This window comes from Gallus gallus, chromosome 1 (genome assembly GCF_016699485.2).
Source record: "Gallus gallus isolate bGalGal1 chromosome 1, bGalGal1.mat.broiler.GRCg7b, whole genome shotgun sequence".
Lineage (NCBI taxonomy): Eukaryota > Metazoa > Chordata > Aves > Galliformes > Phasianidae > Gallus > Gallus gallus.
This window is the reverse complement of record NC_052532.1, coordinates 14,361,788-14,381,483: the sequence shown is the minus strand read 5'-3', so window position 1 is coordinate 14,381,483 and position 19,696 is coordinate 14,361,788. Positions and strand designations below refer to the sequence as shown.

At 43.9% G+C, this 19,696-nt stretch overlaps 1 protein-coding gene across 7 annotated transcripts in view; it reads right to left on the bottom strand.

The window, feature by feature from the left end:
* Positions 1-1,841: 1,841 nt before the first annotated feature.
* The window catches only part of CDHR3 (cadherin related family member 3), a 53,910-nt gene continuing 36,055 nt past the window's right edge, over positions 1,842-19,696 (bottom strand). For all 7 annotated transcript variants that reach the window (XM_040656632.2, XM_040656645.2, XM_040656634.2 and 4 more), the window contains 13 exons: positions 19,219-19,408; positions 17,726-17,894; positions 17,110-17,208; positions 16,181-16,280; positions 15,935-16,033; positions 14,717-14,943; positions 13,665-13,836; positions 11,857-12,101; positions 9,149-9,330; positions 7,612-7,625; positions 5,905-5,936; positions 5,194-5,242; positions 1,842-3,135 (listed from right to left, as the gene is read on the bottom strand). In XM_040656632.2, coding sequence (XP_040512566.1) covers positions 2,822-3,135; positions 5,194-5,242; positions 5,905-5,936; positions 7,612-7,625; positions 9,149-9,330; positions 11,857-12,101; positions 13,665-13,836; positions 14,717-14,943; positions 15,935-16,033; positions 16,181-16,280; positions 17,110-17,208; positions 17,726-17,894; positions 19,219-19,408 — 1,892 coding nt within the window. In that variant the 3' untranslated portion in view covers positions 1,842-2,821. The remainder of the gene's footprint in view (positions 3,136-5,193; positions 5,243-5,904; positions 5,937-7,611; positions 7,626-9,148; positions 9,331-11,856; positions 12,102-13,664; positions 13,837-14,716; positions 14,944-15,934; positions 16,034-16,180; positions 16,281-17,109; positions 17,209-17,725; positions 17,895-19,218; positions 19,409-19,696) is intronic.

Below are 19,696 nucleotides of genomic sequence, written 5' to 3'. Positions count from 1 at the left end.
TCCTGGTGAGACATGGGGCTGTTCTTGATTCCTTCACGGGGAAAGAAGTCAATAGCACCGGAGGCAGCTGATGAGGAGGCTGTAGCTGATGGGGGTTGCCTCTTGTCCCAGGTAACAGTAATAGGAGGAGAGGGAAGGGCCTTAAGTTGCTCCAGGATACGTTCAGATTGAATATTAGGAAACATTTCTTCTGAGAAAGTGGTGAGGCATTGGCATAGGCTGCTCAGGGAGGTGGTGGAGTCACCGTCCCTGGAGGTGTTCAAGAAAAGGGTTGATGTGGCACTGAGAGACATGGTCTGGAGCAGTCACAGGCATGGGCTGATGGCTGGACTAGGTGATCTTAGTGGTCTTTCCAACCTCAGCGATTCTGTGATACTATGAAAATGGTGCTGCTTTTACATAAAGCTGAGGCTCAGATAAAGCTGTACTGTTCCTTGATTTTGTAGATCCTGAATGTAAGTTTGTGCATGGTAAAAATAAAGAATAGAATGAAGAATTAGATGGAGCTGGAGATGAGCATCACACCAGCAGTGTAGGTCAGGAAGCATGCAGCTGTGCGTTAGGTTCAGCACACTGGTTTCCCCATGCAGCAAGTTGCATGGAACTGTACGATGGCTTATTCTGTGGGGACTGCCCCTAGAAGGGCTGGGTGCACCAGGAGGTTCACCCACCCTGAGCAGTATTAGCTCTGAGGTCTGGCAGAGTACCTCTTTGTAGAGCCATCAGCTGTTCTGAGGTTACCAGCGCCGGGATAGTGGCTTTCCTCCAGCTGTTGGCCAGCTGTGGGGGGCTGCAGCACCGACAGCATTGGCTGTGACAATGAGTTTGCTTAGATGGATGTTCACAGCGTGCTGTGATAACATGTTTTGCCATTGTTGTCTTTTTTTCCCTAGAAGGAAGGAAGGAAGTTTGTGTAGCTCAGCAGCAGAAACAGCAGTAACCAAAGATGAATTTTTATCCATCTCTTTCCAGGTTTTCTGGCTGAAACTACAGCCTGTTTCTGCCTCCTTTTCAACAGGGGGGTCATTATCTCTTATTCCCAAAAGTAGAATGAGAAGAATGGAGGAAGCAGAATGGTTGCCCCAGAGAAATGCCCAGGAAAATAGGGTTAAGAAAATAATGAAAACAGTGCATTTAACTTCCACTGGTAATGAAGATACAACATTTGGAGGCGCTGGGTGTGCCTTTGGGTCTCTCTCTGTGTGACAATGACAAAGCAATTGGAGTCACAACAGTACTACCAGTTACCATAGGACTTCCTTAAGTGACTGGAAAACCACCTACACAGAGATTGCATGTAACGTATTTACAGCAATGAATGCGAACAATGGCGGCTGGAGCTCCGACCAGCCCTATTGGTGTTGGAGGGGCAAACAGCACTATAACAACCACCACAGCCACAGGAACTGATAACACATTCAGAGACCATAAATCACTCTTTCCTATCTCTATCATTGTGTCCATGACACGCTGGGTTTCTGATTGCTCGATGAAATGTCATTTGACTCCAGACGGTCGCTGCTTGTGAGGAAAGCTGTTCCTGAGCCAAATCACTCCTTTGAAGAGCAGCAAAATGCTGCAGCACCGTGAGGAGTGGCTGTGTAACGCGTGGGATCCTCAGTGGCATTACCTCCCCGGCCATGTCCCCCTCGTACAACAAAACCAATGTGTGTGGCAGGATCTTACTGTCCCCCCTGAACCTAGACAGAGTGTTTTCTGTTGCCACCAAGCTGAGATTAGTCCCTTGATGCAAAAACAAAACAAAACAAAACAAAACAAAACAAACAAACAAAAAAAAACCCCACCTTTTTCTCATCAGGAAATAAAAGCATATGAGCCACTGAGAATTAAGTAATCATTTATAATTACTTTTCTTCCAATTAAAATAATGTTCTGAAATCTTGCAGTGTTTGATTGTTTTATATCAGGTTCCTAGACAGCACTTACATTATACACACTCACACTTGGAAAAGATTATTTCACCACATGTGTTTACTGTAATTATTCTTTTAAGTCTGCTCCACTTGATTGTGTAAAACACTGAATGTGCCAAAGGAAACACCAAAGGTGAAGATATTGAATGCCGCTCGTGGTACAAAAGAGAAATAAGCTGAAAATGTTGACATGAGGCCCTGAGTTGCCATGACAAGATGTGGGTTGTCTCCACTCCAAAACTGCTTTCAAGCTATGTTCTTTTCTATGGCAAGTCTGGCTGAGAGGGAAGGATGAAATAAAACACTGAACGAAAATATTTCTAGCTGTTACTAGCAAACTTTTCAACTCTAATCTGCTTTTCACCCACTCTGCTTTTCAGACTCAGCAGGGACAGGAGAAGCAAGCCAACCTCACTCTCGGCTCTCCACGCAGCTGCACTCCTGGCCCCGTTCACTGGGTCCATGTGCACATTGCCCTCCCTGAAAGTGATCCGTGGACATGGCCATGTTGGTCTGGGGGCATGGAGCTCTCCCAGAAGGAAGCTGCCAGGGGCTACAGCCCAAGGGGCAGCAGATGCTTCTGTACATAATGGTGCTTTAGGTTCTTTTTCTCACTCTTCCACACCCTCCCTTTCTTGTAAGCAACCCCCACTGCCTGCGGAAACTGTCTCTGCACATGGAAAAGCAGGGGCTGCATTCTCCCAGATCACAGTCACTGCCCTGTTCCTTCCCTTCTCTCCCAGTCTTACCCACATATGTCAATGTTAAGCCCAGCTTTATCCTGCCCTCACGTCCACAGCAGAGGCCACCTGATGTTCTGCAGCTGAAACAAGGAGAAAGCTTTAGGCCTGGTGTAACCAAGTGCAGCATTCATTCAGGGAGAAGAGTCAGTGTCTGGGCTGCTGGGCTGTTGAGGGTAACTCCCTGTCCTCAGGCTCCTCTTTCCACTTCGGTACCTTCACTCTATCCTGGCCTGGTGCTTGAGATGGCCCAGCTGAGGGCCTGGCAACTTCTCTTGGCTCTTCCCTCTTCTCTGAAGTCTCTTTTTTGATTGGCACCTCTGCTCTGTCTGTCTCTTGGCCACTATTGCCTGTGGAACTTGACATTACTTGCATGGCTGCAGTGGGCCGAAGGGACTCATTGCTCTTCTTCCACCGCCGGGCCCCTGACTGGGTATTGAATTCGTACATTTTGCCAGTGACTTGCAAAGGAGAGAAGACAAGGAATTAAATCATGCCTACTTTAGCAGGTTAAGATGAGACAGATCTCCTCATGATGGGGCTAAAAAGGAAAAAATGAAACACCTGGAAACCAGATGAGTTTGGAAACAGAGACAAGAGGGAAAGCTTCATTTCTTCAAGGAAATACGATGACCTGGCAGTTGTAGAATCATGGAATCATTAAGGTTGGAAAAGACCACTAAGATCTTCCAATCCAACCATCAGCCCATCTGCACCATGCCCACTAACCCATGTCCCACAGTGCCACATCTCCACGTTTCCTGAACACCTCCACCGCCTCCCTGGGCAACTACCAGTTGTGGTCACTGCCCAAACGAGATGCTTCTGCATCTGTATAAAAACTGGCTGCAAAGATTTTTGGCCCTTTTCAGATTTTGTGAGCAATTTCCACTTGGACACCAAATGTAAGTCTCTACTCTTTCAATTCATTTACTGTTCAGAGGCAGGTGGAAAAACTGCCATCCATCCCGTGTGATCGCCTTACCCTGGTCTAATTTACTGTCTCTTGCTAAACAGGTAGAGAATCAGGAGCTCTAGTGGCACTGCTTTTAATTAAACATTATTAATACGAGACAAACAAGGCCTGCAAGGAAATAGTGGCTGTGTGTTACTGCATGTTACAGTTTGTATCAGAATTAATGGTTTCTGACACATCAACACAACTCAAGCAATTAAAGATGAAACTGGATCTCTTCACAGAGTGTTTCCTGAGTGCTTACAGGACAGACGTTACAGCAGCCCAGATCAGGCAGCAGCTCCTGACTGGCCCTCCTAATCAAATTCAACAGCTGATATGCTGGGAATTATTAAATCTCATCTCTGAACTGCCAACACTTGATCCTCTAAGGTCTGGAATGAGCCATGGAGGGGAGAAGGGAGGAGCTGGAAGGCCTCATTTCTCTGCTGGAACCACAAAGCCATGTTATATTGTAGCGCTTGTGTCAGGCATGACTCAAGTGCTATTGCTCGGGGGTCTCAGATAGCCAGAAATGTGATGTGGTCAGCTTTGTGAGGAAGGGAACCATCAGATGCCCTGCCACAACAAGACCAAGCAGCAGGCTGGAGAACATCCATGTTTAGCATTGAACAAATCCAGTTACAAAGGGGACTGCAGAGCCCATCCCTCCCGCTCCTCTTTATAAATAGCAGGTGGGCTTGGAGCCAGCCCAAACCAGCCTCGAGCAGCCCTCTGGATGGCCTTAATTGCACAGCAGGGCCCCGTTTGTTCACCCAAGTCCCTGTGCCTAGTGTTTCCTATTAGCTCACAGCCTCAGAGAGCCTGGAGCCAGCTAATAAGAAACACAAGTACAGACACTTGGGTGGAAATTTGGCCAGATTAATCCAAGGCTCAGAACACGCCTGCCTTTTTCTGAATAATTTGAGACCTATTGTTTTGGGCCTATTTTCAGATATGTCTGTTGAAGGCCTATTTTGACTGAGTGTGCCCCATTTCACCAGTCCCCGTTCTCCATGCTGGGGCTCTCAGCTGCCACAGTTTATCTAAAAGCAATCGCTCTTTCTTGTCCTCCCCAACCAATGATGCTCAGGACCCAGAGAAATGGCAGCAAAGCCCTGTTGCTCTCTGGAGGAGGTCTGTGCAGAGCAATCAGCTCACTCATACAACCAGGGAGCAATTTGGGATGCAGAACCTGTACACCTGCAGTTACATCAACCTGTGGCCATTTCCCAGACAAGGGAAGGGCAAAACCATGGAGCTGTGACAACAACCAGGGCAAGGGACAGGAGCTGATTCCTCCCCTCCTCCCACCACCAGCACCAGACCCATACATGTGGGTGAGCAGTGAACAATCTGCCCATCAGATGTGGGTACATTCCTCTATTAGAATTGTTAGTAGGGCATTCTCCTGCTTTTCACTGTTTGTGAGATAGAGCTCCTGCTCTCCTTGGATGCAGCATACTTGAAGTATGAAAAGCAAATGTCAAACTGTATTTAAGTCAATTCATCCAGTTTGTTTCTGGCCAAACATTCATATTCACTGTTAATTGCTTTTTATTACCTGGGTCTCTGGCTTCTCCATCAAAGACAGTGCTGAGTTTTATCATTTCCTGTGAAGAGAAACAAATTGTTAAATGAATCCTGTGAATTAGTTGAGCAAGGAAAGCAATGACTTGGAAATGTTGACCTACATGGATGGAGGAGGATTTCTATGACCTGTATGTCACATTCCTGTAGGCTGAGTTTAATCAAAACTGGCAACAAAAGCCATTTGTGGTGAAGGGTGTTGCTACTAGATGTTCAAAGGAGAATTACAGAGGTCTGACATGCGCCATACCTCCAAGTGTGCAACCACAAGAGGGTCACCTCCACCCAGGGGAAGGTTGGGAATTCCCTCTGCAAAGAACCTGCAGAGGGAGAGTGAAATAGTGGGAGCACATCGCAGTCTTTATACCATTACAGCAAAGAAAATAGTTACGGTATTTTTGCCACAGAATAGTACCAGAGAGGCTGCAGAATCTGGCACTTGGAAGTAAAGGGGCCATGGCGTGGGTGAGCACCACCACACGTGGGGTTGCTTCCAGATGAGGAAGTCAGTTGCAACACTACACTGTTTTGCATTTAGGAACAGTCCTTTTTCCTCCCTTACCATCTCAACGTTCTCTTTGGAAAAGAGTCTTTCTTTACAAACCGATGATCATATTGAATGATGGGGCTCAGAATAAAACTTTGTTTTGTTTTGTTTTGTTTTTCTGAGGATATCAGTACTCACCAAAGCCACTTCTTTCTTAGGTTTCTTCTTATCTACAGAAAAGTAAATGCACATAGCAAAGAATCAGTCACCAGATGGTGACTACAGATATTACATCTTTATCCCCCACTAAACAGAGATTCTTAGTTTTTAACTTCTCAGCTTTCTCAAAAGAGCCTTATTGCTTTTCACAGGATGATCCCTAACACTATGTGAAAAGCAAACACCTTCAGAGTGTTTTGGAGTGAGGATCCACAGCTGCCAATGACTAATCAAAATGCATACATTGAAAAGTCTTATTCCTTCAATAATGAACAAATAACAGTGGTTTCTTAAATAAAATTTCCTTCCTAAGTAGTACGAACAGATACAGAAATTCAAATATGTTCATTATTAAAGCTTATTCACATCTTTGTTCCACGAATAATTCCTTTCTTGTATGCCACTCCACACCACCACAACTGGGGATTTCTTTGGGGTGAGATCTCCCCACCTGGCCCAGCCATCACGGGTCTGTGCACCACATACTGCCCCTTCAAGGCATATTTTGAGGGCTCAGGTGTTATAGGAGCTCAGACTGGCTGTCTACCAGCAAGCGAATCATCCTTTGGGGATATTTGAACTACAAATGCAGATTGTTTTTGTTTTGTTTTGTTTTCCATGAGTGTTTGTACCTGCAAAGCTTGTGCATTCAAACATTTGGAGACAAACCAGGGAAGTGCTGCAGATCCAGTCAAGTCAAATTCAGACTGAAGAACAGTTTAGTTATGTGTGAATTCACCATGCTATTAACTCATCCCACGTGCAAACAAATGTAGTGGCATCTCAGCAGCACGGCATCGTGGATGATACCCAAGTAGTTGCTGTGATTTTGTCTCACCAGTTTGTTTCATGTCCATCCTTTGGAGAACTGCTTGCTGGCACCACTGGCTTTTGCAGCTGGGTGTGAGGTGCTCTGAGGCATTGTGTTGATAGGAAATCTATTCCGTCTGGCCTTTGGGCCTTTCTGCCTGCCCTTGGGAACCAGTGTTTTCAGAAAACACCAAGCATCGCTTTTTTGGAATGTGGCCAGTGCTGAAATGCCTCAAATTAGGCAACCAAGAGAACAGCTAGCTTTGTTGGGCTGTGTTAGCCGTGGTTTTTTCAAGCTGGGCGATACTATTGAGTAGAGGGAGTTATAAAAGTGGATTCTTACTGAGATGACACAAACCACGCTTGTTAGGGGAAAGCTAATGGGTCTAAAAAGAAGAAATGTGCTTAAAAGCACCTATTTAAAAAACACTTATTTTTGTATGTGTAACCTATACCCCTGCTAAGTGATACAGACCCCTGCAAAGGCACCAATGCTTGAAAATAAATCTTCAGGTATATGTGATGGTGCCAGGATGAAATGAAGGGGCTTGGAGAACAGGGAAGGTGGTTGAAGGTGCTGATGAGGGATGGAATTATTTTTTTAAGAATTAGCATCAGAAAAATACAGTAATTATTTACCATCCATGGCAGAAAACCAGACCACTCTGAATTTGGTTTTTGCCTAATAGTTAACAGACATGAATACCACAAGGACAACGACATCACTTAGGCTGGCATCCCACCATCAGCCAGGGTGTTTGATCAGAGTACTTCTGTACTGGAGCAAATGTATTTGTCTAGAAATGGGTTTACAAATTTTAAGCAGAATACTAAACTTGGTGTTGTTGAGAGGTGTTAAAATAAAGAAGTACACACCTGGAGCGTTTATCCTGCAATGAAAAGAAGAGTGAGAGATATTGTTAACAAATGTCTTGATTTCCCTGTATAAAAGTATCATGCTTCACTCCCTTCCACTTGGCAAGAAGGATGCGTTTCCTTGACTTCTGGGATATGCTTGATTGGTTTGGTTTACGTTTTTGTTTTCACTGAATGCCTGCTCCATTTAACACTGTTCCCAAACAGGAAAACAGCCCTGAGTGTTGCTCTGACACCTCACCAAGAGGGAATGATAGTGAAAAGATACACTCTTATTGATGATAGCATTATGGATTTATATAATCTGGAAAAAATGTATGTTCAGACATTCTCATCTTGTTCCATCCTTTGAGGAAGGTCAATTTTTCTGATCTGCTGTGCTCAGATAATACTCCTTATATATATGAAAGATTGTAAACGTATTTGAAAATATAAAAATGGCTTTTTAATGGGAAAGCCTGCCTCCCAATGAATCACTAGCTCTATTAATAAATAATAACAATGGCCAGGCTATATGCTCCTGGATTCATCTGTCATTTTTATCACAAGTTGCTAAACTCCTTGCACACATCACTTGAATTATAATCACCGTCATATATTACGTGTTTACATTTTCTCTAATTTCCAAGTGTACCTTGAGTCCTGAGAATACTTACATAAATCCTTTTCAAACCCCATGTAAGAGCCCTTATCTCTGTGTTTGTGACAATGCCAGTTTGCAGGCACCTCGGCTCCCAGCAGCCATCTCTTGCCACTCAGAACCAGAACTGTTCCCAGTGGCTTTTGCCAAGAGAGAGCACCCAGAGGTACCGTGAAGCTCCATGGGTCAGAGCCTTGCAACAGGCCAGGGGAGCACTGCAGGAAATCTGCAAAAGCTTTGCCAGAACAGAGAATTTGGTGTTAGCGCCAACATTGGAAACAGCCTCCGAGCAACATGGCTGAGAGGGAGGAGCACATGTGGTACCCACCCTTGTGATGTGCATAGAGTATGGCTGTATTTTTGCTCAGCACAGTGAGGTACAGACTCCAGTTGCACCTTATGAGCTTAGCTGTCATTAGAGGTCATAACTGCTACATCAACTATGACCTTCCGCTAACACACTTGCTCAACTATTAGCAAATCCATGAAAAACAATCCTTGGACCCTTTCTGTTGATTTCTTGAAACCAAACATTAGGATCATAAAGTCATAGAAACATCATGTTTGGAAAAACCTCTATGATCACCTAGTCCAACTGTCCACCTACCACTAACATTGCTCACTAACCACGTCCCTCAGTGCCACATCCACATGGTTCTTGAACATCTCCAGGAATGGTGACCCCACCACCTCCCTGTGCAGCCTGTGCCAGTGCCTCACCACTCTTGCTGAGAAGAAATTGTTCCTAATATCCAACCTGAACCTTCCTGGGTGCAACTTGAGGTCACTCCCCCTCATCCTATCATCCTATTGCCTTATACTGCTGCAGCCAGCAATTGCACTTACTACAGCAGAGGGCATATGGCTACAAAACACTCAACCAGGATTCTCACTCACAGAGGTGTGCTGTCGGCTCGAGGTGCAGGTGGGCAGCGGGCACAGAGCCACCTGGCCAGGAGGACTCCCAGGTGCCCCAGCAGCCCCAGGAGCAGCAGGCTGCCCAGCGTGGTGACAAATGGCACATACCACGCCGAGTCCAAGTAGAGGTTCTCCCTCTTCGTCACCACTGTAAAGCCGGGCTATTAAAACAAGATAGGAAACATCTCTCAGTGCCGCATTCCTGTACAGCACCGTTCCTCTGGCTGAACTTCTGCACTCAGACACCTGGTCTGAGGTGCCCCAGGGCTCTGCTCATGATTGGCAGAGGCAGATAGCATCTGCTGGATTTGGTGATTCATCCCACGTGCCTCTATGTGAAGATCGAAATGGGCCACAAGCTTCAGGGGTAACCACAGGCAGTGAAAGAGAGCCCACCTACTTTGCTGCTTCCAGATCGTTTTAGTGTCTTATATTAAAATAGGCATGCCATGGTGGGGCTGGAAAGTCTCAGATTGCCTGAGAAGCTGTGAGCATGCTGTCGGAGGGTTTGGAAGTTCAGGGAATACTGCCATTATCAAGATAATGGTTTCTCGTTACCTAAGGCAAAACTGGAATTAGGTCATCTTCATTGCAGTGATCCTTTGTAAAAGGAGCTGAACCCTGAGGAATTGTGTTATTGTACAGAAATAAGTGAAACTTCTTTTTTTTCCCTGTGAGTTGCTCCAGAAGGGAAAATCACATTTCCCGAGCAGCAATCTCCCACATCCTCCATGCGCCAGGAGACACAGCTCTGAGCTGCCATATCTCTCAGTGCTAACAGCTCACTCATTGGGGTCGCACCATGAGACTATCCCTATGCAGATCAGAAATTTCTCATTTGTTCTATGGGGTTAATGGTTAATGGGGTTAATGGTGTGCTTCTACCCATTCTGATCATCTTCTGAAGATTTTATTAAATTTTCTGTAAGACATTTGTAATCACATTGTGTATGAAATTTAGTGGGATATCTGTTTGTTTTTCCATCTAAGGACACCTTTCAAAAAATGGCACACAGCTGAAATGGGTAATATCTGTAACTATCGAAAGGAAGTGTTGAAAATGAAGAAGTGTCAGTGTCTGTTGTCAGTCAGCAGGGCTGAGTACGCCAAATTTTTAAAGAAACTCTCAAATAATCTCAAACCACCACCACTGCAGCCTCACTGGCATAGAAGTCACAAGTGACTTCGTGATAGGGCTCCCCATCACTGAGCTACCAGCCTTCCATCACCAGGCTCATCAGGCTGCTGCCTGAACGCAGGTAACAAGAGGTGATGGGAGAAGGTGCTGTAATGAAAGCGCTCTTCTGGAAAACAGTCTGTAAGTGGAAGGTTGGTATCTCTGGGGAGGCAGATTTAATGCTGTGGTATGTGGGCTAGACTGTTTGCTGTTGTGGTGAGGCAATGGGAGAAGAAACAGAAGTTTTGTTACTCAGCTTAACTTTTTGTTTCCATATCAAGTAATGGGGAGGAGAAGGCTGTGAGGAAACCATTTATGCCTTCCCAGCAGAGCAGTAGACAATAATGGGATTATTAATCAGTCTACAAATTTGAATTTAAGCATTTCCACAGCAAAGCTTCCAGATTTGTACATGCTGCTTGGAGTACCTTCTGATTCTGCCAGATTTGGACAGTTTCACAATGAATAGCTCTTTTACACTTTCAGTATCCTCATGTTCTCATTTCTGCATGCAGTGGAGAAAAGCCAAATGACATCTGCAGGCGGACACAAAATGGATGGATCCTGGATGACGGTGAGATGGCATGGCAAGGGATGAAAGCAGTGATCAGCACAAGGATGGGGACGGACTGGTCTGTGTCCCTCTGACTGCGCTGCTGCAGCATGCAGGGGGAAAGCAAGAGCTGCTCATATCCTGGTGGAAATCAGCCAAGGAGCAAAAACAGTGAGCCAGAGCTTCCCTGGGACGGATGTGCCAAGGATCAGGTTGTATCATGGGGATGCTGGTCTGGGTGTAAGGCCAGAATACCAGCCATGGATCATGATGGGGCCCAAGAGCTCAGGAAACACCCAGCCCACCTGTCTGGTTCTCCCTGTCTGAAACGTGCTAGGGACTCAGAACACGCTGAGGATCTGCATAACTGCTTCAGTTCCTGACAGGCAGCTTGAACTTTTACCTCAGGGTGACCTTGGGGTGGAAAGGTGTCTCTTGTAAATGATAAGGATTTCTTGTTATTATCGTCTTTGCCTATTTTGGCTTTGGTAGGCACAGAGTAATGCATACCACTACTAAAGAAGCACACAGAAGTAAAGGATGCTGGAGTAACAATAGCTTTAAAAAAAGTAGTGCATGGGGTAATTTTAAGGTTCCAGGCAAAGGTTAACCCCTACTCTTTCCTTATTAACAAAGCTGTCAAAATCCTTAACTTTCCAGTTACCTGGTAATGGCAGAGTGCCTAGTCTTTTTTTTTTTTTTTTACCGTTTCTTTTTAGAGACTACAATACAAAACACACGTTACAAATGTGTACCTGTAGCCACTCCCCCATGACACCAAGCAAATCAATCAACATTGGCTTCAGTGTAAGAACACAAAGATCAGTGCTTCCTAAAACTGGACCCACTAATAGGTTTTTGCTTTCCCTTTGCATGCATCTACCCTCTTTTCTTCAGTCTCATGCGGATTAACCCATGAAAGAACTGCAGAATAGGCATAATTTTCAGTGAACTTACCGTCGTGGTAGTGACAGTTGTTGGGTTTGGGATAACTCTGATGCTTAAAGTCACTGTTCCAGTTTTAACTAGGTGTGTAGCCTTGTTCTTGGCAGACAGTAAATTGTCATCTGTTATGTAGACACGCAGTCTGTAAATCCATTTCGTATCAAGCCCACTCTCATAGTCAAAGGGAGATGCAAGAATCAGCTGAGATGTGTTGGAGCCAGCCACTGGCGAAAAGGTAAAATGATTGTTCACATTGCCTGCAAGTCACAGTAACGAACAAACAAACAAATCATCAAAAAAGGAAGAAAAGTGAAGAAAAATCCCACATTAAAATGAACACATGAAGAAAGAAAAGGATCGGTTTCTATTGACAACCTTCTACGGATCACTTAATGCACATGTAGTGGTATGGCTCCTTGATCTTCTTGACGTCATATAAAATCATACAAATAAATCATAATAAAATCATGGAATAAGACTCTCTATAAGGACACAGCTGAGACAAGGCTGTAGAAACTCCTCAGTGCCATCAAGCATATGAGAGGAGACTCTCACCTCACCTGAATGACTTTTTCTTGCAGCCTGGAGCGCACCCAGAAGCACCAGCACTCAGCCTGGGTGAGGACCCTAGGATGTTGCAGTCCCACTGCTGAGGTGGCCCTGCTATGGCCCCCTGGCCACATGGGCACCACCAGAATCTCCATAGGTCCCTCCAGTCTCTTCCCATCTCTTGTTTCTCTGCCCAGTGCACACCACACAGCCATTGAATGGCTCCCCCTGTTGACAGCTTATGATTCAGAGGGGTTAATTTCCACCAAGGCTCCCTCTGTGAGCTGCTGCAGGAGGCAGAGAAGAGAGTTTGGTGCGTCTGGCCTTTCATCTCCTTTACTGGAGATCTGCTGGTGACCTGTGTCACCAGAAGTACCTTGGTTCTGCTTATTTTGCCTTGTAGAGCTCCAGAGTTGAGGTGACTTTGAAGGACACACTGTGCAACAAATAATGGGGCCATGAACAGCTAGCTCTCTAGCTTAAAGACCGACTGCACAGCACAGATCACATCTGTACAACCAAGCCTCGAAGCCTGCACTTAGAGGACCCCTACACACTGCACCCAGCAAGGTCCTGGGCTCTTCAGTGATGCCCAGGATTGCTCTGAGGCTGTACTGCTTGGCACAGACCAAAATCATGCCAGCAACTACAGTTAAATTTTCATCAGTGTGAGTCAATAGCCTCAGCTACAAAATCAGCAACAACAAAATAAATTCACCCAAGAGAGTATATTCCCTTTTTCTGTGAAGTTGAATATCAATTCGTACTCTTTTTCAAATGGATGCAACGGATTCACAGGTTCAATAGTTCTTTCTTATAACGGGGTTTTAGTGCATGCAGCATAGAACCAGGGCATGCAGGTTTGCTCAGTTATTTTGAACCACATGCCATTATCTAAGTGAAAGTTACACAGGGTAACAGAAATCACCATGGTTTCTCAAGATTTACTCAACTGTAACTGCAAGTGAAATTTGACCATGAAGATATTTCCCTCATTCTACTGAAGTCCTTGTCAATAATGCAGTTAATTGCGCATTAATTAATCAATCCAAATGTGTAAGGGCATCATTCTAGATGGTGGCAGCGAACTTATAGAGACATACCTTTTCAAAAGCAGCAAAATAATGATGCATGAAACTTGAGGATCACAATTAGCTCTCCATAAGAAGCAGCACACAAACTGTGCTAGATTTTTATTTACAAATCAAATTGAACCATCAGTTTTTAAGCATTTTTGTGCTGTTTCCAGTTCACACACTGTGACACAGTACCTTCTTCAATGAAGTAACGGAAAGACCTGGGATCAGAATCACGGTCTTGACATTGAATCCTGAAGCCATTGACATTGGTCCCAGCTGCTAAACTGACTGGGATTTGAAATGAATAGAATTTGGGTGAACAAACGGGTTCTTCATCATTTACTTCCAAAACATTGACAGTTACCTGAAAGAAAAGAATAATAAAAGCTGAAGTTCTTCCACTCTACTGGGTCAGAATTTTATTAACTTCAGAAACTATTTGGATTTGCCAGTTTTGCTCTTTAAATTAACAGCAGTTGAAGAGCAATGAACCTCTCTTCCAAACTAGATTCTACCAGAAAACATTAATGTTCATTTGACCTTTACTACTTCTTCTGAGCACCACTCTTTTGGGAACAGGTTCCTTAACTTGAACCATGTTCCAAAACCACAGGGATTCCAATCTGATGTGTCTGACTAGTTGAATTACCTGAAGTGTGTTATAGTAGAAATGATAAATATTCCCCCGATACTCAATAAACTTCCTTTCCAACACCTCAAATTGCTTCACAGTTACTGGTTAGGCTTCTTATTACTATTTAATAATAATTCAGAGCACAATCCATGGAAGGGATGAAAATTCCTTATAGACTGACCATTCCAATGAAAGAGAAATGCTGGTAATGGCCTTCTGCATGTCTGGAACCACGCTTATTACACCAGATCTGCTTAATGTCAGCTGGTGTTATCTGGTTGAGAGAAAAAGCTTACCACTCTCAAAGCTCTGTCCTTTCGTGCTTGTTGGATTTTAATATATAACAGATAAACCTGTCATGATTACAAGTTCCTGATGCTAAGTTTTCTTTAATGATTGCCTTGAAATATTACAGGTGATAAAGAGATAAAGTACCTCCTTCCTAGTGTCTCCATGGGCGGTAGTCAGCTGGAATAGAAAGCAGGCCTAGCACCCATCCGCCTCCCACCAGATGTGAACAAATAAAATGTAAGGTCATGACAGAGGATGCTCAAAGTATTCTTGTCAAGAAGAGAGATAAGTGTAGATAAAGTAGAGTGGATTTACTCACAGATGCTGTTGCAGTCTTCTCTTGGTCTGAGGCTTGCACTGTGAAAAAGTGTTTCTGAGTTGTTTCATAGTCTAATCTTGCTAAAATTTTCACATCTCCATTAATTGGGTTGATCCAGAATGCGTTTGTGTAATCCTTGGTCCCTCCTCCAGCTATAATGGAATAAGTGATGACACTGGGCGGCCGGTCGGCATCGCTGGCAGTCACTTTTCCAATACTGGATCCAACTAAGAAGAAGAAAATCCATGTTTCATTAACATTTTAAACTTAGAGGAGAAGGAATTACAGAATACTCATTCCTGCTTGATAAAAGCGTAACTACATATTTGCTTTAGAATTTCTCACCCCAAAGAAGTAAAACGAAGGCGTGAGAAACACTAGTTTACCATGTTGGGTATGGCTCTCCATGTATGTGTCTGCTAACAATAAATACCACAATGCAAGGAATCTGTAGAGAACGACAGCAGAAGTTCTCTGGTGGCAATGGCCACCCCAGAGCCTGGCACCAACACACCCTAATTACCTCCGGTGTCCAAGCACTGGCTTGAGTTGGAGGAACACCTTGACAAAAAATCACTGCTCTTCTGTCTGGGGAGTTTGAAACAGCACTTACAGAGCTCAGCACAGACAAATGCAAATCCTGCTCCTAGATTAGGGTTTAAGGCCACACTTGCAGCAATTGCCCCTGGGCTGTGGCAGGAATGGGAAAAAGCTTGGCTGCAGCCTGAGGAGCTGCACTGCCTGTTGGAGCACACACTTCCCATCCAAACACCCCTATCCCACTCTGCCTCTCAGGTGAGCTGGGTCTAAAGGGACAGTGGGGTGACAGTTTAACATCATGCCTGGGCCAAGGGAGTTCTCTCTCATCTGTACCACGGTCAACAGTGGTTTCTTTGCTCTACCACAGTCCTTCCAAAACGCTAATTTAGCGAAAGCAGAGAGACAGTCAAAAACAACAAATCCGAGTTCAGTTCCCAGCTCTGTCCCAGATTTTTTGTGTAACTGCTGAATTTGTCTGTGTCTCGATTTCTATCTGTACAACTGGAGTTCTTGCCAGTTTTGTCTATTTAGGGGTACTAGGTGATTGTACAGGACCCCACTTGAACAGGAGCTTCGAGCAATTCTCCTCATTCCAATAAATGAAAATACATTCGGAGCAAAAGTGTATTTGTCAGCATGACAACACTGCTTCTACCATGTAGGTGCTACTTACTGTACCTTTAGTAATTTCTGGAACGTTAAATTCATATGATAGACTACTGAAGACTGGAAAAAATTCATTCACTGGCTTTATCCTGATATAAATGTAAATGGTATCTGGAAATATAACGCAAGATGAAATCATAGTTAAGTATGGCTGTGAAATTTTCTCATGCATATATTCAAAATACATATGGTATTCCTCTCTCCGTGCTGTTACAGCACAGGAAAATATTTTTAAAAATGTGTAAAAAGGATACTTGCTTGAGTAGTCAGGAGAGGCGATATCTTGCACTCTGACAGTCAAAGAATAAACTTCAACTCCTGGATTAGATGGATTTTCTAAATCAATACTTTCAGCCATCTAAATTAAAAAGACGCACAATTGTATTTATACTCTCTTACATGAAGTCACAATACACATGATGGCGAACAGTTTTCTCTGCATTCTGTAGATGTGGTCTCCCTCTTGAATACCCAGAATAGTCCCGTAGGAGTAATATAGGCTATAAATCAATTACAGGATTGAATTTCAGGCTTTTCCTTCACATTCACAGTTTGGGTCCCTTGGCAATTCAGAACACTTTCCTTCTGCCTGTCTTCCCCGTAAGTGCAGGAACTTGTATCATTTGAGCAAAAGGTCTTTGCCTTTTACCTGCTTAATTCCAAGCACATGCAATGAGCTGGCTATTTACTGTGCCCTTTGTTGGCTCAACAAGAGCCTGTGATTGCTAAATAGCAATAGTCACCCCTTGAGCTCAGACCTGCAGACCTGTATTAAAGGTATCAGGTTCAGCCACAACTGTTTATCCAGGAACCAAGTAGCTACTAAACAGTGGCTCATATAGAGCTTTAAATCCTAATCTCCTGAACTCTGTCCCTCTGCAAGAGCCTCATAAACTCTGGGGCAGTGAGATTAAAGCACAGGCATCCACTGCTTTTTGTCTATAGGAGAACTCCCGGAGAGATGGGACACTTCAGATAGCCTATTACATTACACAAGCACGGTGATCAAAGGGCTGACAACAACTGTAGCAGCACTGAAAATGCCTTCTGTGCTGGTAGATGAAGCAGCTAAAGATGGCGGTCATTCACATATGTGCCTCTAATTAAAAACGAGCGTTAGTCAGACAAAATCATTTTACTGCACCCATCGCATCTTTGTCTTTTAGGCAGAATGCCTGTGCACTCACTGCAATTCGTGGGGTTTCTTTTTTTCTATATTTGTCTGTGGTTCTTTTTAAAGCAACAAAGCAACCGACAATGCACATGTCCAGCAGCTGGCGGGGATTCTGGCAAATGCAAATCATACAGTAGCTATTAGCATAAGGAAGTCATATTTTGACACGTCAAATCACACAAAGTACAAATCCCACCGCACTTTTGTGAATATTTACCACATTTACCATATTGCAGTCCTTCACAATGAAGAGAAGGACCTTCCATGATCTATCATGAATAAATAGGCATGAGATGGCATCAGATTGCTTTGTTTAATCATTTCAAAGTTGGTGCTTCACATGCCCTAAGAAACTACTTCTTTTCAGATGTACCTAGCACTTTGATTTATAACAGCCCTCTGTTCTCCAAATTCTGTAGGATCCATAGAAACTGTCCTATTAAAGGGTCTGTAGCTTACATCTCATCAAAACAGTCATTCTCGCCAACTCACCCTATTGCAGTATGAATTAACAGCAATTCCTTTTTCTTGTACAGGCAAAAACTCCAAAGTAAGAAATGACCTTTGTGAAAACTCATAAGATGCTTTCTACAATGAGACCACCTGACATAAAGCCACAAATGACTGACCACAAGTCGTCCGGACTCAGCAGACTCCAGAGCAAAGTTGTTGCTTCCAAAACCGGATAATCCAGTGAAACGAAATAGATTGTTTGGTGGATCAGCATCAATATCTTTACAGCTGTTTCTGAGATCAAGAAGAACTATCTCAGCAGTAGAATTTTCATTTATCTCTTTCCTGTTTAAAAGAATCGTTTCCCATCAGAGCTCCTTATATTTCTCTTCTTGAACTCCTCATATATTCCATGCCAAAACACTGACTTCCATTTATTTTCTAAGTGAAACCCTAGATCTAAATAGACAACAGCTGATGAAGCAATCTAGAATCTGAACCATATGCTGTGTTGGATAATAGCCCTATGTAATGGGCAGCACACAGTTTGTCGGCCACAAAGCCAAGACCTTGAAAATCCACTGAACTACAGAAGGCACCATGAGATTTTAATGCTCAAGATCATTTCAGTTCTTAATTTGTATTTTAAAACACCTTTACGACACTCATTTCTTCATTATGTTATAATGTTTTCCTGATGATAATTTCATTCTTTTCTCCTTAACTAATACCTGGACCATTCTGCTGCTTTGTAAAGCTCGTGTTTCTGGCCCTGCTGTTGACAGTGATGGTCTCAGTGACGCATGTGATGGAATTGGTAATGGACGGTGCCAATATTATCTTAATGAAAAAACTGAAATAAAAGAAATAAAGAACTAACTAAAATGTCATTATGGCCTCATGTTCCCTTGTACAATCCCTGTATATAGTCTCTCATTTTCTCCCCTAAAGACTTTTGCCTCATTCAGATGAAAGTTTGAGCTCAATGGACCGCAGAGACTGTTGTGTTGTCATCATGGACATTGTAACCAAGCAGTGCTCTGAAGAACTGGAATTCTCTTCCTGCAAGCCCATAAAACTATATGATTTAAATGCAAAACATTTATCTTAGCTGGTGAGCAAAGAATTTAAACAGATACCCACTAACCAGGAATGTCTCACTGCAGAGGCCTTGGCTTGAGATGCTGGATCTTTATTTGCAGAACAGTCCATCTACTGCCAGCGGCAGTTCTTTGAGATTTGCCCTATGCAGTGCTGTGCCCCCTACAGCATGGGCACATCCAGCACTTCAGATGGACAATTTTGCCCTCAGTCTTTCTGTACAATGGAGATAATGTCATTCCCTCATCTACAAACATAAACCAGCTGATCATCATAGAATCGTGGACTCTTTAATGTTGGAAAACACCTTTAAGACCATCTAGTCCAGCCACTAACCCATCCCCACCATGTCCTCTAACCATACCCCTCAGTGCCACATCTCCATGGTTCTTGAAAAGCTCACAAAGGTCTCAGAGGTCAGAGCCATAGCAAAGTCCATGACTAGGTTACTATGCACAGTCATATATGACAAGCAGCTCTGAGATCGGAGGACCCTAACTGATGTACCCTAAACTGGGTGCTGGGCTGCGGCAACGAGGCAGTAGTAAGGCAATAAGAGCATCAATACCTGAAGGTGGAGGGATTGCATTCTGGTGGGTTGTCATTGATATCTCCAATGATAACTGTAATCTCCATTTCACTGGAGTGCCCCCCATGAGGACTGTCCTCCACCCGGACTATCACGGAGATATTGGGATGGAGCTGCAGGGGAAGGACATCGCGGTCGATTCTCCCGGTCACCTGCAGCACTCCAGTTGCTGGGGGAAAGCAGCCAGCAGTTAGATGCTCACCCTCAGGGGAGGCAGTAAACACTTGTGGTATACTTGTGGGAGGACAGGATAGTTCAGGTAGCAAGCTGAAGTCTTCTATTCTCCAGAAATTATGGCTGGTTTAATTAGTTTTTTAAAATGATACGAAATGGCTTTGATAGCTCTGTGTAAGCCTTTCATAGATAAATACCCACTGCTCAAAAAATATACCAGTGGCAATCTCAGCAGAGGGCTTGGAAAGCACTTAGGTTTCATTACACTCTCAAGGAAATGGTG